Consider the following 23,423-nt stretch of genomic DNA (forward strand, 5'->3'; position numbering starts at 1 on the left):
GGGAGGGAGGGACGGAGGGAGGGAGGGAGGGAGGGTTGAGGGAGGGAGGGAGGGGAGGACAAGTAAGAGTGGCACTTTAGTCAAGGAGAGGATTCCAAGAGCTATCTAGAGGGTTCCTGGCTGCAATGCAGAACCTCCTAAAAATCTTGCCCACAGTGGGGATTTGTCTAGGGCTGCTTACTGCAACCTACTCCCAGAACCCCACTCTGTCTACCGCAGGTATACATGTTCAAATATGACTCCACACACGGCAGATACAAAGGAAACGTGGAACATAAGAATGGACGGCTGGTCGTAGACAACCTTGAGATCAACGTGTACCAGTGGTAAGGACAGAATGTGACACCCTGGCCCTACCATATGTGCATGCCTCTACCTTCTGTTTAGAAAGAGGGTCTCGGAAAGGCCTCTGGCCTCTAAAACACTTAAGGACATTCGTTTTCAAGACTGCCCGTGGGTCTTACGTGTTTTGTATTTAACGCTCATCTGCATGTGTTCTCTGCGGCATGTGGGTTCACTGCCTCGTCCCCTGCCTCCTGAGTTGCCAGCCACCTCTATGGCAACTAAGCCAGCTAGCTCCTACTCAGTAGCCTCTGAGGTCTTTTGATTCTCCACTGAGCCAAGGTACTCCTCTATGATTCCCCTCAGTGCTCCTGCCCCATTCTCTCTGTCTCATCTGCCACACCTCTGGGGTGGTTATCACCTCTGGGTGAACTTGCTGAACATGAGGTATGACAAAGTGTTTGGAGGAAGGCTGAAGGCAAGACTGGGGAGTCAGGGAGAATACAGGCCGTTTGCCCTAAGTTTGAAATCATGGCCCCAAAAGCAAATTCCAGAGGCTTTTCAGTCACCTCAATCCTCCTGCCTCTGCCTGGGTGTCATCAGTCCCGCCTCTTGTAGTGTTCTCCCTGCCTCGCCTCCACACGGCACCCCACCCATATTGCCAGAGAATGACCTGTGACGGCCATACTTTCAGATCTGAATGTTTATAAAAGATATGTGGCAAGCAAAGTAAACAGCAAGGGATGGAGAGGTAGATGATATATATATAAAGAGAGAGATGACAGGTAGGTAGACAGACAGGTGGGGGAGTGGTGGGTGGATGGGTGGGAAGATGGTTGGATAGATAGATAGATAGGTGGATGGATGAAGGGTAGATGGATACATAGATGATAGGTGGATGGATACACAGATGATAGATAGATAGACAGACAGATAGATAGCAAAATGTCAGGCCAGGTGCACAAAACATCTGGTGGAAATCAACTTGGGATACTCCGATAAGTTAGTTCCCAGGCAGAGCCGGTAAGGCTTCCAAGTAAAGAACAAATAGCAACAGACTGTAATGAGGCATCACTGGAATCAGGAGTTCACAATACCCAGAAGACACTGACGGAAGACTCTAGGGTTTCGGGTGGTGTTCCTGACTGAGCTTTCTCTCACGGCTGAGCTTACAACCTCTCCCACTGGCAATACCACACTGCATACCACAGGATAAACAGTAGTAACCTCCACTCTTAGGGACTGTGTTTTTACCCCTGGGATAGTTTGTTCCCTCCTCTGTCACAAAGGTGAGAGGGGTCAGTCCATCTGGAGACAAGAGGTCTTGAAAACCACTTGACATAAACCTGCTTGGGTCTGAAGGGAGGCCAGCCTGACTTCCATAGCCAGCTTCTCAGCAAGCCCAAATAGCTCATGACTACTTGACAATATAATACACACCACAGTTGCCTTCCCCAACCAATGCAGCTGAATGCATGAATCTTCAGAACAGACCTGTAGGTAGCAGGATCCATGCCAAACTCAAGTCCTATTGCAGGAGTTGCTGAAGTACTCTTAACCTGAAAGACAGAGAGTGAGTGTATCAGATAAAAGCTATTTGGGCCAGAAAATGACCAATGTGGGGGGGGGTGCTGATGGAGCAGAGGGAGAAGAGTGTCTTGTGGCTAGAAGGGAGGGAAAGCCTATGCATTCATTCATTCCCACACTATTCCTAACCGAGGACAAAGTCCAGGCCTAGGTTCGAACACTGCCTTCACCACTGCCTGACACTGGCTTCTTTGAAACATGAACACAGTAGTAAGTATGCAGCTGGTGTTATGGTGGTTTTCAGTTTTCTACAGACAACAAAAAGAAAAAAAAAAGTCAGACGGGAGGCAGCTCAGGGCTCGTATGCAGAATGACTAAAGCAAAGAACTGAAACTAGGGAAGAAGCTCCGTAGTAGAATACCTTCCACTGCATGTGAGGTCTGGCGTCAGTCCTCGGCACCGCAAAAATTAAATAATATGCATTTATTAGAGTTGGAGAGACAGCTCAGCGGTTAAGATCACAAACTGCTTTCAGAGAACCCCCCCCCCTCCCAGTTCAATTCCCAGCATTCATACGTGGCATACCTATGGTATGGAACTATCCAGAAGTAGAGCCAGAAGCAATCCTAAGACCCAATCTCCCTGGGACATAAGTTCCATTAGGGACAAGCCCACAGACAAGAGTCACAGAGACTGCTTGCCGGACACAGGTGGAACACAGCAAGGATAGCTGTTTGAGAAGTTTCAGACACAAACATTTGTGTCAGAACATCAAGGCCACGCTGGTCGTGATGGAATGTGTGATTCCTGTGCTCAGGAGGCTAAGGCAGGAAGACCGTGGAAGTTGCAGACCAGTCTGGGTCAAACAGGAGACACCACCAACCCACAAATAAACATCAAGTGAAAGTGTAGGCTGATGCTTTTCGCCAAGATGGCGCTGAAAGCAAAGAAGGAAGCTCCTGCCCCTCCCAAAGCCGAAGCCAAAGCGAAGGCCTTGAAAGCTAAGAAGGCAGTGTTGAAAGGCGTCCACAGCCACAAAAAGAAGAAGATCTGAACGTCACCCACCTTCCGGTGGCCCAAGACACTGCGGCTCCGGAGGCAGCCAAAATATCCTCGGAAAAGTGCACCAAGGAGAAACAAGCTTGACCACTATGCTATCATCAAATTCCCACTGACCACTGAGTCAGCCATGAAGAAAATAGAGGACAACAACACATTTGTGTTCATTGTGGATGTCAAGGCCAACAAGCACCAGATCAAACAGGCCATGAAGAAACTCTATGACATTGATGTGGCCAAAGTCAATACCCTGATAAGGCCTGATGGAGAGAAGAAGGCATATGTCCACTTGGCTCCTGATTATAATACTCTGGATGTTGCCAACAAGATTGAGATCCTCTAAACTGAGTCCAGATGACTCATTCTAAATAGACACTTTTTTTTTCACCATAAAAAAAAAAGCGTAGGCTGATAAAGATGAATACAAAGCCTTTCTGTAGCTTTTCTGTCAATGATTGGTCCCTGCTGTTCATAGGTGCTTCAGTGGAACCCTCCCCTGAGCTGTCACCTGATATGTCTGTCTTTGGGGGACTTCCCAACAAGAGTTCAGTGGTGTTAAGAGGCTAAAAGGGCTCACGTGAGGTAGTCAGAGCTAGTGGCCCCAGAGCATTGGTGGCCTCAGTGTCTTGGGAGTCCATGCTCTGAGCATGTGATGTAAACGGTTTCTGGTTCTAGTCTGACATTTGTGGGGATGGTTCCTGAGGGAAGTAAGAGCCGAAGTTGAAGAGGTGCTAGTCTGTCTAGACACAGCAGGGTATAGCACACACACAAAACAAGGGAGAATAGTTGATATGGGCTTGCAGGACAGCACCAATCTGGAACAGGTAGGTATGAATATGGAGCAGGTGTTAGCAGATCAGGTACCAAGACCTCTGGCTAGCCTGAGACCCAAGCGAGGGAAACTGACACAGCCTTCCCACTACTCCACAGCAAAGACCCTAAAGAAATTCCCTGGAGCTCTGTGGGGAGTCCCTATGTGGTGGAGTCTACGGGCGTATACTTGTCCATAGAGGCGGCTTCCGTAAGTGAGGAAGAGTGCCCAGGGCAGTCTGGGAAGAGGGGGCAGTGGTGCTTGAAGACCCTAATCTTGTACTGTTTATCACTAGGGACATATTTCATCCGGTGCCAGGCGTGTGGTGGTCACTGCACCCTCCCCTGATGCGCCCATGTTGGTCATGGGTGTGAACGAGAAGGACTATAACCCTGGCTCCATGACCATTGTCAGGTACTCGGAATGACAGCCATCCTCCAGCATGTGGGTGGTGGCAGCGGACATGCCAGGATGAAGCACGGAGGACACTGGGTCTCCCCACCTGAGTCCCACTAGATCTGTGATGTCTTTTACAACAACTTGTTCCCAAGTCTCAAGTCAGCGTATTGACTTCGCCCTGGAACTGCTAGGGATGTTCAGTATCTGGGGACATGTCTAGGCGGTATTGCCCACTGGCATCTCCTACAGCTCCTCCTTATGGCATCCCCAGGGACCCCTCTTGCCCCCATCCTCACGTCTCACAGGACCAGACCTGGTAAAGTAAAAGTAATGATGAAGGGTGGCTCTGCCACTCATCTGACATGCTATGGCCGTTTCAGCAATGCATCTTGTACCACCAACTGCCTGGCTCCCCTCGCCAAGGTTATTCACGAACGCTTCGGGATCTTGGAAGGGCTGATGGTGAGTTGGGGCAGGAAGGATGGCAGGGAAACCAACCCCTTCTTCCCAGGCCTTGTGTAAGGCGTGGAACAAGCAGGGAGAACAGCTTAGGAAGGAAGCCCATAGTGGAGACACCATCTGGAATACTTTGACAAAGACAGGCCCTAGCCTCCAGGTATCCTTCCTATGGTCTGTGATGGTTGCCCTGGTAGCCTATGGAGGCTACCTCGGCCACCTTCCCAAGTCCTAAAAGAAAGAGGAATGAGAGGTTAGGAGCAAGAAGGCTTCATCTTGGTCCTCTTGTCCCCCAAGACCACAGTCCATTCCTACACGGCCACTCAGAAGACAGTGGATGGACCATCCAAGAAAGACTGGCGAGGTGGCCGAGGTGCTCACCAGAACATCATCCCGTCTTCCACTGGGGCTGCCAAGGCTGTAGGCAAAGTCATCCCAGAGCTCAATGGGTATGCAGATTCAAACCAGGAACCAGGGTGGGGACAGACCCCAGAAAAAATCCACTGGCCCCCAAGGCATGGGAGACTGGCAGAAGACCATGGGCTCTGACTGTCACCCATACTCTGAAATTCTTCAGGAAGTTAACAGGAATGGCATTCCGGGTGCCAACCCCTAATGTATCAGTTGTGGATCTGACCTGCCGCCTGGCTCAGCCTGCTTCCTACTCAGCTATCAAGCAGGCTGTGAAAGCCGCAGCCAAGGGACCTTTGGCTGGCATCCTTGCTTATACTGAGGACCAGGTAAGGACTGAGGAAACCTTGGGGGAAGCTCTGGGGAGGGACTTTAGGGAGGGATCCCCCTCACCAGGAAGCTATTCTTCACGGGCTAATACAGGACCTGCAGACCAGCTGTCCACAGTGGTTCATACCCAAGGAAGGTGGGTCTCTGAGTTTTGGGCCAGCCAGGACTACATACTGAGACCCTGTCTCAAAATACAGAAACACAAAACCTGCAGGCCTGGGAAAGTGGGTCGTCCTGCCTCGGTGTCTTGACTACATGCTTCTTTGATCTAACGATGTTGCTTTTCCTCACCACGGTGAGCAGAAGTCACTCACGTAACCCACAGCACATACCGTCCAAGAAAACAGTGATTTAAGAGCTAAAATGGAGCTTTCGCCACCTTCCCAGAGCCATTCAGAAAGTTCTTTTTTTTTGGGGGGGGGGGGTTCGAGACAGGGTTTCTCTGTGTAGTCCTGGCTGTCCTGGAACTCACTCTGTAGACCAGGCTGGCCTCGAACTCAGAAATCCGCCTGCCTCTGCCTCCCAAGTGCTGGGATTAAAGGTGTGCACCACCACCGCCCGGCTCAAAAAGTTCTTAATACATTCTTCGTGAACAAAAAGACACCAGTTCTCTCTTTTTTTTTTTTTTTTTTTTTTAATTCAGGCTCAGGGGCTAGGCCAGTTGAGACACCTTTCCTGAAAACAGACTATCTAAAAAGTGCCATTTGCAACAGGCCTTTAATCCCAGCACTCAGGTGATAGCAGTAGACCACTGTGAATCTGAGGGCAGCCCTCTACATAGTGAGCTCCAAGGTTATATAGCAACTCTGTATCCCCCCCAAAAAAGTCACCTCCACCTTGGTGAAGTCCTCTTGCATTGGTTTCTACAGGTCCACTCTCAAACGCCAAGATGGTATTTGAATGAGTCAAATCAAATCAGGCCAATGTCAACCCCCACCCCGTGTCCTTCCAAGGCTTGTGTCTGTAACGCCTTCCATCCGCTAAGGCCCAGGCTCATGCTGTCCATTGCTTTATGTAATGTTTAGTGCAACAGTATTAGAGTATTGTGATCTGTGTCCTCTTCCCCCTGTGGATGAACATGTACACCAGGCACACCAGGTACAGGTGATGGACACATGGAGGCATGAGACTGATGTCTTCCTCCATTGTACTCCACTTGTTGCTGAGGCAAGATGTAACTGTAGCTTGACAACTAGCTAATCTAGCTAGACATCTTGCCCCAAGGATCCTCAGTCTGGATCTAGACTGCTAGGCCTATGGGTATCTATCACCTGCCCAGCCTCTACATGGATTCTGGGGATCCAAACCCAGTTGCTCTTGCTTATGTGACAAGCACTTTGAAACACTGAGCACCCCCGTGTGTCCCTGAGACAAAGGTTCCACCTGCCTTGATCACATCTGTCAACAACACAAAAGGTCTCTGTCCAGTATGCCAGTTGAGTGATTGACAATGTGGTCTGAAGAGTCGAAGTCTAGGTTCCTGGAGATCCCTGCACGGCTACATTTATCTTTGAAATTGTCACGCAGGTAGTCTCCACAGACTTTAATGGCGATTCCCATTCTTCCATCTTTGATGCTAAGGCTGGAATTGCCCTCAATGACAACTTCGTGAAGCTTGTTGCCTGGTAACGGGGAAAGATGCCAGAGGATAGCGGGGGGGGGGGGGAGGTTGGTGAGAGGGCGCGCGCGTGTACACAGACACACTCACACACTGACGCCTCCTTCCTCGCCTCCCCAGGTATGACAACGAATATGGCTACAGTAACCGCGTGGTCGACCTCCTCCGCTACATGTTTAGCCGAGAGAAGTAACACAAAAGGCCCCTCCTTGCTCCCCTGCGCACCTCCCCTTCCTGCCTTCGGCTCCCCCCTCAAAGGAGGGCATGAGTCTCTCGCGCCACCGACGGGTCAACAATGAAATAAAAACCAGAGTGCGCACAGCTTTGCCCTCTTGTCTCTGCGCCGATCACCTTGCGTTCAGGGCCGGGTTCAAGGTTCTGGGATGAGCGAGGAGAGGTGGCGCTTGACTCCGAGCCAGGTGGGAGGTGGCAAGTGCTGTCTGAACACCGGTCTTTGGCTCTGGAAGAACCTGCAGCAAGGCTGGCGCTGGGCGCTCTGACGTCACGGCGCGCGACGTACCAGGCGGACTACAGTTCCCATAAGGCCGCGCGCGGGCCACGGCAAGCAGGGGGGCGCCAGGCCCCGGTGCCCGCGAGGCCGACTAGTAGAGACGCTGCGCCTGGCGAGTCCCGCGTTGGCGGGACCGGGCGGCTGGCGTCATGACCCTGTTCCACTTCGGGAACTGCTTCGCCCTCGCCTACTTTCCCTATTTCATCACGTACAAATGCAGCGGCCTGTGAGTGCAGGGCGGGCGCGGGGTGGAGAGGGTGCGGGACCCGGGCCGACCCCTCACCGCCGGCTTCTTCAGGTCTGAGTACAACGCCTTCTGGAAATGCGTCCAGGCCGGGGTCACCTACCTCTTTGTGCAACTATGCAAGGTGAGGGACTCCGGGACTCCACGTGTCTGGCCTCCAGGCATTCCAGATCTCAGGGACCGGACTCTGCCGCTGTCACCTTCTATAGGACCACTCTCGAGACCACGCTTAGAGACTATGTCTGAGTACCTTAGAAGGGATGCAAGCCCAGGAGAGGCCCTGATGCAACTTTTTCTTAGCACTGTTGTAAAATGAGAAAACCTCTTAGTGCGATATTTCACCCACAGGGTGTCGCATGGTGCTGCCTATGCTCCGCATGCATTCACTTCGGCATTTCTAGACATCAGATTCTCCCGTGAACTTCTAGACTTCTAGAAACCAGGCACTTGCCCTCTCTCCCCCCAGATGTTGTGATCGTGCCACTTACACCTAGAATGACACCCCAGAACTCAGTTTCATGCCTTCTACTTGCACACTCACTTTCCACAATATCCATGTAGTTTTGTTTTTAATCTCCCTCACCTTCCGGTGACCTTTCTACTTTCTGATCTCAGATGTTGTTCTTGGCCACTTTCTTCCCCACCTGGGAAGGTGGCATCTATGACTTCATTGGGGTAAGTAGAACAGAGGAGGGGCAGGGGAGTGCAGGAGTGGGTTCTCCTGGTCCTTGTGTTTACTCCAGCCTCTTACCTGACCCACAGGAATTCATGAAGGCCAGTGTGGATGTGGCAGACCTGATAGGCCTCAACCTTGTCATGTCCCGGAATGCAGGCAAGGGGGAGTACAAGATCATGGTTGCTGCCCTGGGCTGGGCCACTGCTGAACTCATTATGTCCCGGTGTGTGGAACAACCTGGAGTCCAGACTTCTGGGAAAGGACAGCTGGGTCCCACAGGGGTGCTGAAGGGAGGTGATCAGAGGCTGGGTGTTGGGGCGTGGGGGCGTGGGGGAGTCTGGGTACTAGAAACTGCCTCCCTTTGCCTTCCTCAGCTGCATCCCTCTCTGGGTGGGAGCCCGAGGCATTGAATTTGACTGGAAATATATCCAGATGAGCATTGACTCCAACATCAGTCTGGTATGCAACTAACCCTCTCCTATCTTTACACTGTTAGCCTGTCTCCTGAAAACTTGGTCCCAACTTCCCATTTCCTTCCTTCCTCCCTGCAGGTCCACTACATCGTAGCATCGGCTCAGGTCTGGATGATAACACGCTATGACCTGTACCACACTTTCAGGCCTGCTGTTCTCCTCCTGATGTTCCTTAGCGTCTACAAGGCCTTTGTCATGGAGTGAGCTTGGTGGGATGTGAGGCTGGGTTCAAATGGGGGTGTGTTTTCTCTTTCCTCATTGTCATGTTTCCCCACAGGACCTTCGTCCACCTCTGTTCCTTGGGTAGTTGGACAGCACTGCTTGCCCGGGCAGTAGTGACAGGTCTGCTGGCCCTCAGCACCTTGGCCCTGTATGTTGCCGTTGTCAATGTACACTCCTAGCTTTGGCGTCCCAGGAGTTGGCGTACCTTTTCATGGCCTCTCTCCAGATTTTAGTGAAGTAAACAGTGTTTGGAAAATTTTTGGTATGTCCATTTCTGTCTCAGAATCCGAATCCTCGGACTTAGGTCCCACAGAGCCTGCCTGGCTTTCAGAACCAGGTAAACAAGCTGGGATGTTGGCCAGTCTTCCTGGTTTCTCCATGGGAGCCTGGGGGCTTGGTAATCATTGAACAGGCTGAGGAATGGACACACTACAGTTCAAGAGTGGGGTTTGGGGTAGAGGGGAATTCTTCTTCCTCTCCTTACAGCTTGGCCTGAGCCCTCTCCCATGTGGAGTCTTCCCTAAGCTGGTTACCTCCAACCTTGCAACCCCCTACTTCCCCACTCTGGTCCATCCACCATGTGACAACTAGGGGACTTCCTATAAAACCTGTCTAACTAGGTCACCATCCTCCACTTGCAATTCTCTGTGGAGCTTCGTAGTAAAGGTGGCAGTAGACTGTGCCGTTTGCCCTTGATAATTTTGGAGCTGCACCTTGGAATGATTTCTCTAGTCAAATTCCTACCATCATTCAAACCGCAAGGCCACTCGGAAGAGTTCCTTGATTCTGAGCTGCTCCATGCTTTGACTAGTCCTGCAGCCTTCAGATTAAATCCTGGCCTCCGTCTCTCAGCATGTGCATGGGGGTTGGGGGATGAGGGATTCTAGGTCGGCCATAGTCAAATAGCTGTAGTTGAGCCTACCAACGTGGATACCGTCCTGGATGCTAACTCCGCCATTGTGATTGTGCCCTTCCTTGTTCCACTGGCCTAGGCGTTGATGGAAACCCTACTGTCTTAGGGTACTTCTCCACCTTGGTCCCAGTGTTGTCATACCTCCCACCCCACCGGGGAGGAGGACAGCTGCCACATCCCTCTTTCTCTGGGCTCGTAAGATGTTTAATCTTAGATACAGGAAAGGATAGCTTCTCTAGGCTCGCTATGATAGGCTGTTTACAGAAGGCACAATTTCGCCGGGCGGTGGTGGCACACGCCTTTAATCCCAGCACTTGGGAGGCAGAGGCAGGTGGATTTCTGAGTTCGAGGCCAGCCTGGTCTACAGAGTGAGTTCCAGGACAGTCAGGGCTACACAGAGAAACCCTGTCTCAAAAAACCAAAAAAAAAAAAAGAAGAAGAAGAAGGCACAATTTCTGTCGGATGGACCTACCTACCTCCTTCCCCACCCTTCCTCGGTGCCAAGTATCCCCAACAGTTTGTGTACTGAGAGTAAGGAATAGCCTTGTCTCTATGTAGACAGGAGGTAGACAGGGTGCACACTGTGGAGCAGTGTTGGGACCTCCATCTCATGGTCCGCCTGTCCCCTCATGGAGCTAACCAGAGCCCCTGATGGAGAGGCCTAGGCTGCCGTTAGAGGTCTGGGTGGAAGATAGGGTTTATTGAGACACAGAAACTATCTTACCCAGCCTGTAGGTAGGGAGGCTCAGGGGAGGATATATAGCTGAGATCTAATGGACCAGTTAATGGGAGAAGCAGAGAAAAGGAAGTGTCCAGGCAGGTGTAAGGGCCTGGCTTCTGGCAAACATCAGAACTGTTGTTTCCAGTTTAACAAGGCTTGAGACATAGTCTAGTAGGAGCAGCTAAAGTTGATAGTCAATATGTTGACCAGGGTGATGGGGGTTCTGGCAGCATTGGGGTTTTGGAAGCTGTCCATGGTGATGGTGTGGAAGGACCAGAACTAGAAGACAATAGTGGACTAGTCCCTCAGCAGGGGTGGGAAATAGCGTGAAGCCAAGTAGTGAGGTGATTTGGTTTTGTTGGTCAGTAGGAGGCGAGTGGGAGATGACAGGTCAGTAAGGGGGCAAGAGTCCAGGACACCACTCATTTGGAGTTTGGCAGCTCCCAAGAGCCTTCTGCCCTTCCTAGGGAGATGTACCCTTCCATCAGTGAGACTGGAGAGCAAATGGTAGCAGGTCAGGAGTGATGGAAAGGCCAGTGTGGGTCACGGTAGTCCAGCAGGAGACCGGAGACAGATGTGGGCATAATGGCCATGAAACCAAAGTCCTCAGGGCTTGAGGGGTTAGGGTTGGCGATAGACAACGGGAAGGAGAATTCCAGGCGCAGCCAGAGAAGCTCCAAACAGAAGGGGAGACTGACAGATTGCCAGGAAAGGGAGTGGCCAGACGAAGGGGCATTCCCAGCCACTAGAGGAGTTGGCTCTTCAGGAGCCAGGATTTTGTAGGAGAACCTCCACAATTTGTAAGAACACAAGGGCACAGGCACCAGCACATAGAATCAGCAGGGACTCTGGATGATGGCAACCTGCTGCTTGGTGTGGAAGTCTGGACCCCTGCACCAGCTTTCAAGAGGCCCTGCAGACACTGCAGCCCTGAACGTTAGTCCTTATGTGGTGGGTTTGTGGGAGGTCAAGGGTACTGGTAAACACGTAAGACTGTGCAGGAGACATGGCATGGCTTTATTACTGTCCAGCAGAATGTGAGGCGCTTGTAACAGCCCCCAGACAACCTTCTTGTTCAGATGGAATCCTTGAGATGGACACACCTCCGCAGGAACTGCCAACCGCTTAGTTTAGCCCCTCCCACCTCAGAGTATTTTCCTGGGTGCAACTGCTCCAAGAGGGTGTGGAGCTATGGGATGAGAGGGGTAAAGGATAGAGTCCCTCCAGTGGTGTCACAGGCTGCAGAAGCGGGTACAATTCCATAGGGCTGAGAATCGATTACATAGATGTTTTGGTGGACACCATAAGTCCCAGCTGATAGTGGATGGAGGGATGACTGTCCCTCTAATAGTAGAGTTCCTGGTCCCACCAGCCTGGAGGAGAGAAGAGAGAGAAAACCCAATGCTGGGATGCACAAGCAAGAACTGGATTACAAGCAGAGGGCTTTGATTTAGAGGGCCAAAGGCTTGAAGTCATATGTGAAGGGTCAGAGGTCAGAGAGCTGCTCTAAGAACCATTCAGTCCCCGTCCCCAGGCCCCCAGCCTCCACACTTACTTCCTGGACAACAGCGAACTCCAAGTTTCCGGATCTCATCATAGACAAAGATGAGAAGGCCGAAGGGCATGGGGACCAGCCACCATTGGAACCTGAAGGGAGGGAGAAGGGAAGGCAGGGTCAAGGCTGTCCCCAGGTCAGTGTGCTGCATCCTCCATCCCTTTGCTAGCACCTCACAGCTCCTCACCGGATGGGCATGAAGTTGAAGATGTTCGGCATCCCTGGACAGTAGCACAGGAAGCAGCCGATGCAGACCTGGAAGACGATGGCGATCACCAGGATCCTGTTCCTGTGGGAGAGGGAGGCTCAGACAGGCTGGGGACAGGTAACCCACCATCTGAAGGTGGAGAACAGGAGGAACTTGGGGAGGTTGAATGTCACAGTACGGGGAAGGTCTTGGATCCATGACTCTGGGATGGCCATCCTTAGGAGGAGGAGCTGGGCCTCTTAGCCTCAGTCCCTAGGTTAAGCTATGGAACGGCCCTGGTGGTCAGTTAAGGCCATGTTTCCATGGTCTGTAACCAGCTCACAACATGTGGTGCTGGCGTTTGCTGTTGGGGAGCTGGCAGAATCTGGAAGCGGGGAGTTGGGGGCAGAGTTGGGCCAGCTGGGAAGACCTGAAGAATCCCTGCTGGAAAGCGGAGAGGCGGCGCGTCTTGCGGATGAGGACGTCAGCGATCTGGCACATCTCAATGCTGATGAAGAACACGGTGTAACAGGTGTACTGCTGGTACAGACGCTGACCAAATGTCTGCAGGCCAGGACGGAACAGAGGCAGCCTGAGCCTGGATGAAGAGCCTCCGCCACCCATTGCACACTGAGGTCCCTGAACTCCCTTCTCTCAAGTCACAGGCTGGGCTGCAGGACCCCAGCATCTAGAGGGGCTTTGGTAGCTGTGCCTGAACTGACAGATAGACCGTGGGGTTTTCTCAGGAAAGAATTCCCTGAAAACCAAGGAAGGAGCCTGAGAAGGGGAATTGGAGGATCTTCAGAGAAAACTGATCTGGACCAAGGAATAGCAGAGAAAGACATATGGACAATAGAGGATGCATGTCCCACAGGGGGACAACTGCTATGTATGCTGTTCCTTCAGCAACACTTGCACAAGTGTGTGTGTGCATGTGTGTGTATGTGCGTGCACGCGCGTGTGTCTGTGTTGTACACATATGTGTGGCTATGCAGTCCTGACTGGCCTAGAACTCAACTATATAAAGAACAGGCTAGCCTGGAACTCACAGAGATCCACAACTCATCTTAATATCTGTGGGTGTCACCTGGGTCCCAAGTAGCCATTGTAGCATCTTTTATCCATCCAGTAAAACATCAGAGTGCCAGGTGTCAGACTCCCCAGGAGGCCCCACTCCCAGAGTTTCTGACCACAGGCTTGAGGTGGGGCCTGAGAATTTGCATAGTTGTTTTGCTTTCTCGAGACAGGGTTTCTCTGTGTAGCCCTGGCTGTCCTGGAACTCACTCTGTAGACCAGGCTGGCCTCCAACTCAGAAATCCGCCTGCCTCTGCCTCCCAAGTGCTGGGATTAAAGGCGTGCGCCACCACTGCCCGGGTGAGAATTTGCATTTCAAATGAATTTTTAGATGATGTGAATTCTGGAACAGGTTGGGAAGGAAGGCAGGAACAGGCCATACAGCTTGTAAAGTTGATGTGCTACCTTAAATCCAGGATAGCTCCAGGCTCTGCATTCTTAACTGTGACAGTGGCTTTGGGGAATTTCTTGCTCTGTAGCTTTTTACTCTTTAAGACCAACTAAACACAGCTGGCCACAGCTGGCCGCACTGCCCTTCAAGCCTTCAGAGAAACAGGTGCCACACACCAGAACTCTGTGTGGGTGACATTACTAGGAAATTGACAGAAGAGGGCCACTTGAACCTGAGAGGAAGTGGTCTGTCAGGACAGCAAGAGGGTCACCTCTATCTGGGAGCCTCAGAAGCAGAAGAGGAGCCAAGAGTGGTGAGGAAAAGTCTCCCAGCAACCACAGAGTCAGGGTGGGAGTGGCAGACACTCTAGCTGAACTGTCCACAATGGTGCTTGTCACTGGGTAGGAGCTCACCCATTCCTGGCCGTAGCTGTCTTGAAGATCTTGAAGATGGTGGTCCTCCCATTGTGGCCGCAGCCCCACACACAATAGAGGGAACCAGCCCTCCTGGGCCATGGCCGTGAAGTAGTCAGCAAAGCCAGCAAATGACTGAATGGCACCTGGGGAAGGTGAGACACAGGAGCGTAGGAACAGATGGAAACAGATACACAAAACCAAGCCCACACAGAGCACAGGGACACAGGGCAGAAACACAAGAAAGACACAGACAAAGTGTGTGCATACAGGAACAGAGAGAATCCCAAAAGACCAAGACACTGACCCTGAAACAGCACGGTCAGAGTTAGACACTCAGACCAGAGAGGCCATCATGGACACACAGGGACATGCCGCAACCAAGCCCCAGAGCTCCAGCCAGGAGGCCCACAGCAGGGGGGACCCCCATAGCAGGAGGGGATCCCAGTCTTGGTTCACAGGGCTTACCAATCTGGAAATAGGAATAAGCAGCCAGGGGTTCATTGACCAACCGGTCACGCCTGGGGTTCCGTGGGCGCAGGTGCATGATGTCACTCTCTGCCTTCTCGTATGCCAGAGACACAGATGGAAACTAGCCAGGACCAGAAGGAAGCAGGGCTGAGGGTAGTCTGGGCCACTGACTCCTTTTCACTCTGAAGCCACCACCAACAACAACAACAACACACACACACCTCTAGGTAAACACAGGAGGGAGGCCCTGCACTGGCCACACAGCCACACCAGCCCGACACTCAACCCCTGTGTGCAGGCTGCATGTCTGGGTCACATGTGTCCTAGTGTCCATCTCCCTACAATATCTGACTTTTGTGTTGTTTTGTTTAACACAGGGTCTCATGGAGCTTAGGCTGGCCTTGAACTCCTGATCTCCCTGCCTTCTCCTCCCAAGAGTCCTTAGGGCTAGGATTACAGGTGTGCATCACCGCACTGAGCAAATGTCTACTTTAACCCCACGAGCTTCAGCCGTTTGAGTGTTTCCCTCTCCCCCCTTTCCCCTTTATCACTCTTCCTTCTCTTTCTCTGTATTTTTGTCCTCTGGTCCCTGTGGTATTCCAGTCTGGGGCCTCTCTTTCCTGTTGTTATGCCTTTCTTTTCCCTTCTCTCTCCCTTGCCCCTCACCCACCTTTTTCTCTGAGGGCTTTGACTCTGAAATCACTATGTAGCCCAGGAGAACCTCTAACTCCATGGGTCCTCCTGTCTCTGCTTCCCAAGTGCTAGAATCACAGGCATGTGCTATGACACCAAGCCTAACTCTATTTCTTTGATCCAGTTTCTTGATTCATATTCTCACTTTCTCTCTCTTCCCCTAGTGCGGTGTGTGTGTGTGTGTGTGTGTGTGTGTGTATTTGTACATGCATGTGCACATTCTCTAGCACACTCTGTCCTCTCCACACTCCTATCTGTGATGAGTGAAGGGACAGTCACTGCTGTGTGGCAGCAGACTGGACTGATCAGGTGCATCAACCCTAGGGAACAGGTTGCCTGAGCTCAGATCCCAGCTGGACCACTAATTAGCTGAGGAACCTGGGGCAAGCCACTCAGCGTGTCTGTGCCTCAGTCAGATGATCAGCAACACAGGGAGAATCCCAAAACAGCCTGTCCTGAGGGCAGTGACAGGGACATTAAGTAGATTACCTAAGTAGTGGACCCAGCTGTGTAAATAGTTGAACACACCTGTTAAGAAGGGGCCGTGTCTTTGGCCTCTGGGACTACATCTCAAGGGGGTCTGCTGTCTGTGTCTGCCGCAGGATGTCTGTCTGTTACCCATTTGTGACTAGATAGCTATGTCTGCAAACATCTCTATTTCTTCTTGGTTTTTTGTCTGCTTGAGCAGGGTCTCACTATGTAGCCCGGGCTGGCCTCAAACTTGAGATCCTCCTGTTGTCTATGGCCATACCACCCTGAACACGCCCGATCTCGTCTGATCTCAGAAGCTAAGCAGGTTTGGGCCTGCTTAGTACTTGGATGGGAGATCGCCTGTCCCTGCCTCTCATGTGAGACGATTACAGGCATGCGCCTAACTGATATCTATTTGTCTGAGTGTCCGTGAGTCTTCTGGATCCATGGTTCTCTCCCTGTCTACCTACCTGCCAACCTCTGCGTCTATTTCTGGATGCCTGTTGATCTAAAAATAATTATAGTGACCTTGGTCCATTGTGTCCCTCCATGAGTGTATGTGTGGGGGCACAGTGGGGTGGAGACCCAGGCATCAGACTGGAGACTCACGATATCTGTGCAGAGTTCTATGAAGAGAATGGTGATACACCCAAGGGGTAGGGGCACACTGACGGTGATATAGATAAGGTAGGGTGTCAGTTCTGGAATGTTCTTGGTCAGTGTATAGGCGATGGATTTCTTCAGGTTGTCAAAGATCAGTCGGCCTGTGAGGGCAGAGCAGGTACCTCAGCCTCCTCCCAACCAGCCTCCCCCTGAGCCCCCATGGCCTGCCCCCTCCCTAGCATGGCACAGACCCTGCTCTACGCCCGTCACAATGGAAGCAAAGTTGTCATCCAGCAAGATCATGTCAGCAGCATTTTTAGCAGCATCCGAGCCAGCAATGCCCATGGCTACACCAATGTCAGCTTTCTTCAGGGCTGGGGAGTCATTCACACCGTCCCCTGTTACAGCCACAATGGCACCCTGAGGGTAGTAGGTCAGATGAGTCCATGGTTAGAAAGACAGCCACCCAGGGCCAGCCTGGCCCATCTGCCACTCTCCTCAGCAGGGTCTCACCAGTCGCTGACAGCTCTCCACAATCACCAGCTTCTGCTGAGGACTGGTTCGAGCAAACACCATCTCAGGGTGGGTGCGAAGCGCCTCCACCAGCTCAGACGGGTCCATGTCCTTCAGCTGCATGCCATTGATCACGCAGGCCCGGGCATCCCTACAGGAGGAAGAGGGTCTCGCTGGGGTCTCAGTCAGTATGAGTCAAGGCGGGAGCCACGGGGAGGGCTGATGGATGCTTACTTCCTATTGACCTGGTCTACGGGCATTCGGAGGCGGGCAGCAATGTCTTCCACTGTCTCGCTGCCTTCCGAGATGATGCCCACACTGGCTGCAATGGCCTTGGCTGTGATGGGATGGTCACCGGTCACCATGATCACCTGTGTGGAAAGGCCAGCACACCCTTCACCCGTTCATTATTCCTGGGAGCTATCTGTCGACACAATCATTATTTGGCAAGCGTGCCTAGGACAAAAGAGGCAACTCTCCCAGTCTTTACATAGTTGATGTTCCAGTGCAGGAAGAGAAAAGTGTCCGAGGTAAACAAGTGCACTAACTGTATAGCACATTAAGAGGGGGGAAATAAGCGCAGGGAGGGAAGTGGTGGCTTAATTGTGCACAAGGAAACCTCACTGTGAGGTGACATATAAGCCGAGGCCTAAAACTGAGAGTTGGTCATGTGGAGACTCATAGAAAGAACATTGCCGGCAGAAGGGAGTCAGTGCAAAGGTCCCAGGGCAAGATTATGCCTGAGTTGCTGAAGATACAGCATCCTAGAGACGGGTAAAAACCAGGTAGACGGCTTAGTGGCTTGCCCCATGCTGCTGGTTAGAGTTCCCTGGCCACCATTGAGCAAGTAAACCCAGACATGGCCAACCAAGATATTCTTTTTTTGTTTGTTTGTTTTGGTTTTTCGAGACAGGGTTTCTCTGTGTAGTCCTGGCTGTCCTGGAACTTACTCTGTAGACCAGGCTAGCCTTGAACTCAGAAATCCACTTGCCTCTGCCTCCCAAGTGCTGGGATTAAAGGCGTACGCCACCACTTCCTGGCTCAATCAAGATACTCTATCCCCCCAGCCACCAGAGCTGGTTTGGGGATAAAGATGGGACCCAATCGAGCAGAGCATGTGTGAGTTTCACATTAAAGTTGGAGGCACATTGTCATTCTTGTACGCTCACACTGGAGCACTGCTTCAGATTAAAGCCAGGGAGGCAGAAAGGAAGCTAAGACATGAAAACAGCCACTCCCTAACTACACTGCACCCCTGCACACAGCTTAGACACGAAGCATCCTTCCCCAGAATGTCTGCATCCTGAACAAGTGTAGCTTGATTTGTGACAGTTACAGGTAGTTTTCTGCCATCTGCTGTCCTCATCCCTAGCTAACATACCCGGATGCCTGCCGTGCGGCATTTGAGCACAGCATCAGGAACGGTGGCCCGGGGAGGGTCAATCATGGATACAAGTCCCGCAAAGCAGAGGCCACTACTCGGAAAGTTCATGGCCTCCACATCAAAGGTATAGCCAGGTGGGTAGTCCTTCTCGTTCAGGTAGAGCTGGCAGAAACCTGACCAGAAAAACGGGGAAATGAGAGGAGGCTGGGAGATAGTGTGCTAACAGGGCCAGTGGGGTCAGGAATCATGAAATAACCAGGCTCCTGGATGCCAGATCCGGAATCCATCCTCAGCCACCGTATGAGGTGCATCCCCACTGGGCAGATTAGGAGAATGAGGTTTAGAGCCAGGCATGGCCTGTAATCTGAGTTCTTGGGAGGTAGAAGAAGGAGGATCAGGAATTCCAGGCCAACCTGAGCTGTACTCTGTTGTTGGGAGGGCGGCAGAGGGAAGGAGGGAGAAAGTAAGGAAAGATAGAGGGAGGGAAGGAAGGAGGGAGGGACAAAGTCAGGCAGGCAAGCTCAGAGAGGAAACATTTCTTTCAAAGCTAAGAGAAAGGCAAAATTGAACAATGGGTCTTTGCCTCCCACAGCTTCCAGGGGTTTGGAAAGTTTGAGTGAAGACAAAAGTTGGGTAGGGTCAAAAGTGAGGATAAAGGAGGGTCTGTCAAGGTGGTCCACTCCTTTAACCCTGCACTCGGGAGGCAGAAACAGGAGGGTCTCTGAGTCATCCTGGTCTACAGAGTGAGTTCCAGACAGCTGGCTTGCATAGTAAAACTGTCTCAGAAAATGAAAAAAATCAGGACAAGGATCTGGAAGATGTCCATTATGGAGGGCAAAGAATATGAAAGATCAAAAGGTCGACATGACACAGCATAGTAAAATAATAAAAGCAAGGGCCTGAAAAGAAGGGTACACTGACACAGAATGGGAAATCAAGGCTGAGAGCTGGGGCTGACGAGCCCCTGGCTGGGCCAGAGGTGAGAGAAGTTAGGGTTAGCAATCACACAGTCTTGCCTAGCACACACGAGGGCAAAAGGCCCTGGGCTCCATCCTCAGGACCACAGGAAAACAGGAAAAAAAAACAAAAACAAAACAAAAAAAAAAGAAACCCTCTGACCATTTGGTCAGGTCTGGGCCAGGAAGTTTGAAGGGGTCCGTGCCCACCCTTCTTGACACACTGCCCTGTCCACAGGAAGCTCTCACCAAGAACGCGTTCACCTAGGCCTCCCAAGCTGAGGTAGGCTGTCTGGAAGGCCTCACGCCATTGTTCGTCCAGGGGCAGCTCCTGGCCCTTGATGAGGATGGAGCTGCAACGCTCCAGCACACGCTCGGGGGCGCCCTTCATCACTAGCAGGTGCCGAGGGTCGCGGGGATCCTCCAGGGTGTGAATGGACAGCTGTGGGCGGAGGGAGAGGCGGAGCTATGAGCTGGATCAAGCTTGGAGGGTCGATAGGCGTGGCCTGCCTAAAGCAGAGATGCCCCCTCGGGTCCACCTAGGGCCTGTGGGCGGGTCTTGATTGGGAGGGAACTCGTGTGTGGGCGTGGTCTAGTCGCACGTGGGAGGGGTTGTGAGCTGGATGGAGCAGGAATTGAGGCTCCTCCTCAAGAGACAAACTGCCTGCAGTGTGTGTGTGGCCTGTTATGAATAAGGCTCAGAGCACGACGCACCTGGAACTTGTTGGTGGAGTTGAAGGGGATCTCGCAAACTTTGGGGAAGCGGTCCCGGTAACCCATGGCGTTGCCCAACGTCAGCTCCGAGAACTTGAGCAGCGCAGTCTCTGATGCGTCTCCGATCACGATGCGCTGTGAGCAAGATCCAGTGTGAGAATTGAAACCGCTGGTTCCAGACATCACCCTCTGGAATCCCCCTGTCTCTCACCTTGGGCACCGGCACGGCGTCCTGGCCAGACTTGAAGGCAGCGCGGTTGCACAGGGTGAGCACGCGGCACAGCGCCCGCCATGTCTCCGATGACTGGTCGAACGTTTGCCCTGGACACCAGATATCCGGATTGGGACCGCGAGGGAATGGATCTCCCAAACCAGAGCTGAGCCCTTCCTACTGCATCCAGGCTGAACCGGGTACCCTCCCCAAACATGGATTACACGCCATTTCCTTTTCGTATCCCAAGACAGAGCTTTCTCCAAACATATAGAGAGCTACCTGAAGACCAGATTCCCTTCACAGACCTGTTCCTCATAGGACCCAAGACCTGCTATCTCTCGCTAATGGAAAGCATATCTCAGGCTCCCCATCAGACCACCAACTGTATCCAGTCCTCGGGCTTCCCGCCCACCTCCGCACCTGACTGGTCTTCTGTGGTGTCCGCCGTGTGGATATGGTTGTCAAACCATAGATGAGACACCGTCATGCGGTTCTGAGTGAGAGTTCCTGTCTTGTCTGAGCAGATGACTGATGTGGAACCTAGGGTCTCCACTGCTTCTAGATTTTTGACCACGCAGTTTTTACTGGCCAGCCTCTTTGCTGTCAGTGACAGGCAGACCTGCGGATAGATGGAGGGACACAGGCATGGCCAGGTCCTGTCACCAGACCCACATCTCCTTCCTTACAACAGCCGCCACACTTTGAATACAGGGTTCCTTACCAGGAAAACAAAACAGACTTGTTCTCTCCAAGCTGTTTACAGCCCACGCCTTCCCCGGTATACCCGGGGAATCTCACATCAACATAATGAAATTTTTTTTAAAAAATGAACTTCTGAGCCTCTCACTCCTCTGGGTGGGTCTTGAGCTTGTGCTGACTTCACACAGTGACCTCGTCTTCCTTGGTCCCTGTTTATTCACCTGTGAGCTCTGGAGTGTGACATGGGGCCAGCCCAGAGCAGCCTGACAAATGTTCACTGAATGGATGGATGGATAGGAGGGACATCTGGTGGGGTGACTGACTAAGCAGCTCTCTGCTCCCTGCACCTCCCTCTGTCTCCCCTACTCACTGTGACAGTAGCCAGCAGCCCCTCAGGCACATAGGCTACCACAATGGCCATGAAGAAGACCATGGCCCGAAGGAAGGTATAGCCGATACACATGGCCACTATAAAGAACGTGGCACCGAAGAGGATGGCCAGGCCGGCAATGATGTCCACAAAATGTTCGATCTCGATGGCAATGGGAGTCTTCTCGTTTTCCACACCCGAGGCCAGCGAGGCTATACGCCCAATGATGGTGCGGTCACCGGTGCTCACCACCAAGCCCTGCGCTGTTCCTGCAGTGGCAACAAGAGGAGAACTCAGGGTGAGGTGGGCGGCACCAGAGAGGTGCTCTGTGGTGGGGGAGGCACGCGGCATGCATCACACAGAACAGAAAAGGGGCTCTTGTGGAAAGTGCGTAATCTGCGTGGCTTCGGGACAGGCTAACGGTGTTTCACAGACCCTCCAGACACATGGTGGAGAAGAAGGCGATGTTTCGGGTCTCAAGGGGACTCTCGTGTGTACACTCGGGCGAGCGGGTCTGCGGTTCGGATTCTCCAGTGAGCGAGGAGTTGTCCACCTTGCAGCCCTGGGCTGACAGAATGCGGATGTCTGCTGGCACGCGGTCCCCGCCTTTCATCTCCACCAGGTCGCCCACCACAAGCTGATCCGCATTGATCTGGAACTTGTCCCCATCTCGGATCACGGTGGCTTGCTGTGGGGCAGGGGTGGTAGTAGAAGTTGCTTAGTGTCACAGAGATATGGGGAGGTGAAGATTGGGACGAGCTGGAGCCCTAGCGGGGGAGGTAGAAGCCATCAATCGGGGCTGATGGGACGGGCCCCCTGGAAATGGCAGGAGATGTCTCAAGGTGTCTTGGAGATGGAATCTGCATAGAGGGGCAGCAGGCTGAAGGACTCACCTGGGGTACAAGATTCTTGAAGCTGGCGATGATATTTGTGCTCTTGAACTCCTGGTAGTAGCCAAAACAGCCAGTGACTACGACCACAGCAATGAGTGCCAATGCCAGGTACAGCTGCAGTGAGACACGGCGGTTTTACCCATGGAAGTTAGGAGCCTTCTCCCCAAGGCCACCGTTCCACTTCAGAGTCTCCTGGTGTTCTTGGGGTCACCTCCAGAATATCCTCAGTCTACCAGGAAGGCACCTGTGCTTTTCCTGCAGTCCAAGCCCTGGTCCCCATGCTCCACAAATGCCCCATTCGCTTGCCTTGCATCTTCTGTGTCTCGTGTCCACGTACCTAATCCCATGGTCCCTAGCTCCTGATCTCCACGTCCCCATATGGTCCTTGCTCTGTGTTTCTTGATCAACCCCCGCCTCCCCTAAGTTGTATCTGGCATGTTTCTTCTTGTTTCTACACCCCATGTTTCTTTTTCTAAACCGCATGCTGCCCCACTGTGATAGAGCCGGACTATTGGCTACTTTGTGACTTCTTTTTTCTTCTACCATCCTTTCAACCTCTAACACTGATGGAAGAGAGAGAGAGAGAGAGAAAAGATACAGGGGTAAGGGGCATGCTATCATCTGACAACTTCGTGCTGGTTAGGGGCATTGAGTTCCTTGGGGCAAGTTTGAACTTTGAGGTCAGGACATCTAATTTCTTCTTATTGTTGTTTCTTGTTTGCATAGGATTTAACAAACCACAACCAACAGCATCCAATACAACCAACCATCCATCGCAACCCTGTCTTTCAGGCTCTAGCATTTATACACCATCTGAAAAGTCCCCAGAATTCCAAATATCACACAACCACAGAAGCTTTCTGCCATTGGCAAAATCACACCCCTGCTAGAGTTTGAGGCAAAATGTAGTCAGCTGCAGTGGACAGTCTGAAGCAGCCCCATGTCCCACATCTGGGTTTAAAATGAAAACACATTCATATAGTATTTCTGGGTTTTTAAGGAAACCAAAATTCTCACTGCACCGTGACCTTGAGCCCACTAGACCCTGTGTCTTCTCATGCTGTTGTGTCTGCTCTGCAGTCTGCACTGCTGTGTCTGCACTGCTGTGTCTGCACTGTTGTATCTGCACTGCTGTCTGTGCTGCTGTGTCTGCGCTGCTGTCTGTGCTG

General features: G+C 52.1%; 3 protein-coding genes across 4 annotated transcripts in view; 2 read left to right on the forward strand and 1 right to left on the reverse strand.

Moving 5' to 3' along the window:
* Positions 1 to 7,086, forward strand: part of Gapdhs (glyceraldehyde-3-phosphate dehydrogenase, spermatogenic) — a 16,605-nt gene extending 9,519 nt beyond the window's left edge. The window contains exons 3-10 of the mRNA XM_028787652.1: positions 220 to 326; positions 3,799 to 3,889; positions 3,975 to 4,093; positions 4,459 to 4,540; positions 4,832 to 4,983; positions 5,112 to 5,274; positions 6,803 to 6,900; positions 7,014 to 7,086. Of these exons, the coding sequence (XP_028643485.1) occupies positions 220 to 326; positions 3,799 to 3,889; positions 3,975 to 4,093; positions 4,459 to 4,540; positions 4,832 to 4,983; positions 5,112 to 5,274; positions 6,803 to 6,900; positions 7,014 to 7,086 (885 nt within the window). The remainder of the gene's footprint in view (positions 1 to 219; positions 327 to 3,798; positions 3,890 to 3,974; positions 4,094 to 4,458; positions 4,541 to 4,831; positions 4,984 to 5,111; positions 5,275 to 6,802; positions 6,901 to 7,013) is intronic.
* A 359-nt stretch (positions 7,087 to 7,445) lies between these two features.
* Positions 7,446 to 9,278, forward strand: Tmem147 (transmembrane protein 147). The gene is made up of 7 exons (XM_028787623.1): positions 7,446 to 7,630; positions 7,703 to 7,772; positions 8,264 to 8,323; positions 8,411 to 8,547; positions 8,699 to 8,783; positions 8,876 to 8,997; positions 9,075 to 9,278. Exons 1-7 carry the CDS (start codon positions 7,554 to 7,556, stop codon positions 9,196 to 9,198), a joined length of 675 nt encoding a protein of 224 aa, XP_028643456.1. The 5' UTR covers positions 7,446 to 7,553; the 3' UTR covers positions 9,199 to 9,278.
* Positions 9,279 to 11,643: 2,365 nt separating this feature from the next.
* Atp4a (ATPase H+/K+ transporting subunit alpha) overlaps positions 11,644 to 23,423 on the reverse strand; it is a 13,500-nt gene continuing 1,720 nt past the window's right edge. Inside the window, exons 5-22 of one of the 2 annotated variants that reach the window (XM_028787587.1) lie at positions 22,255 to 22,368; positions 21,797 to 22,049; positions 21,362 to 21,630; positions 20,713 to 20,911; positions 20,290 to 20,399; positions 20,079 to 20,213; positions 19,614 to 19,806; positions 18,406 to 18,581; positions 17,259 to 17,395; positions 17,052 to 17,175; positions 16,763 to 16,931; positions 16,518 to 16,672; positions 14,742 to 14,865; positions 14,274 to 14,419; positions 12,826 to 12,959; positions 12,396 to 12,497; positions 12,209 to 12,300; positions 11,644 to 12,026 (exon numbers count right to left, since the gene is read on the reverse strand). In XM_028787587.1, coding sequence (XP_028643420.1) covers positions 11,998 to 12,026; positions 12,209 to 12,300; positions 12,396 to 12,497; positions 12,826 to 12,959; positions 14,274 to 14,419; positions 14,742 to 14,865; positions 16,518 to 16,672; positions 16,763 to 16,931; positions 17,052 to 17,175; positions 17,259 to 17,395; positions 18,406 to 18,581; positions 19,614 to 19,806; positions 20,079 to 20,213; positions 20,290 to 20,399; positions 20,713 to 20,911; positions 21,362 to 21,630; positions 21,797 to 22,049; positions 22,255 to 22,368 — 2,661 coding nt within the window. In that variant the 3' untranslated portion in view covers positions 11,644 to 11,997. Of the gene's footprint in view, positions 12,027 to 12,208; positions 12,301 to 12,395; positions 12,498 to 12,825; positions 12,960 to 14,273; positions 14,420 to 14,741; positions 14,866 to 16,517; positions 16,673 to 16,762; positions 16,932 to 17,024; positions 17,176 to 17,258; positions 17,396 to 18,405; positions 18,582 to 19,613; positions 19,807 to 20,078; positions 20,214 to 20,289; positions 20,400 to 20,712; positions 20,912 to 21,361; positions 21,631 to 21,796; positions 22,050 to 22,254; positions 22,369 to 23,423 lie in introns of both variants that reach the window. The other variant, XM_028787586.1, reaches the window with a different exon arrangement.

This window comes from Grammomys surdaster, unplaced genomic scaffold (genome assembly GCF_004785775.1).
Source record: "Grammomys surdaster isolate TR1022 unplaced genomic scaffold, NIH_TR_1.0 125671, whole genome shotgun sequence".
Classification (NCBI taxonomy): Eukaryota; Metazoa; Chordata; class Mammalia; order Rodentia; family Muridae; genus Grammomys; species Grammomys surdaster.

Bases quoted from the DNA above. Each gene is read 5' to 3' on its own strand.
- Tmem147 (XM_028787623.1), top strand. From the start codon at position 7,554: ATGACCCTGTTCCACTTCGGGAACTGCTTCGCCCTCGCCTACTTTCCC. The intron at 8,324-8,410 runs GTAAGTAGAACA...CCTGACCCACAG, and splicing joins GCATCTATGACTTCATTGGG to GAATTCATGAAGGCCAGTGT. The intron at 8,784-8,875 runs GTATGCAACTAA...TCCTCCCTGCAG, and splicing joins TTGACTCCAACATCAGTCTG to GTCCACTACATCGTAGCATC.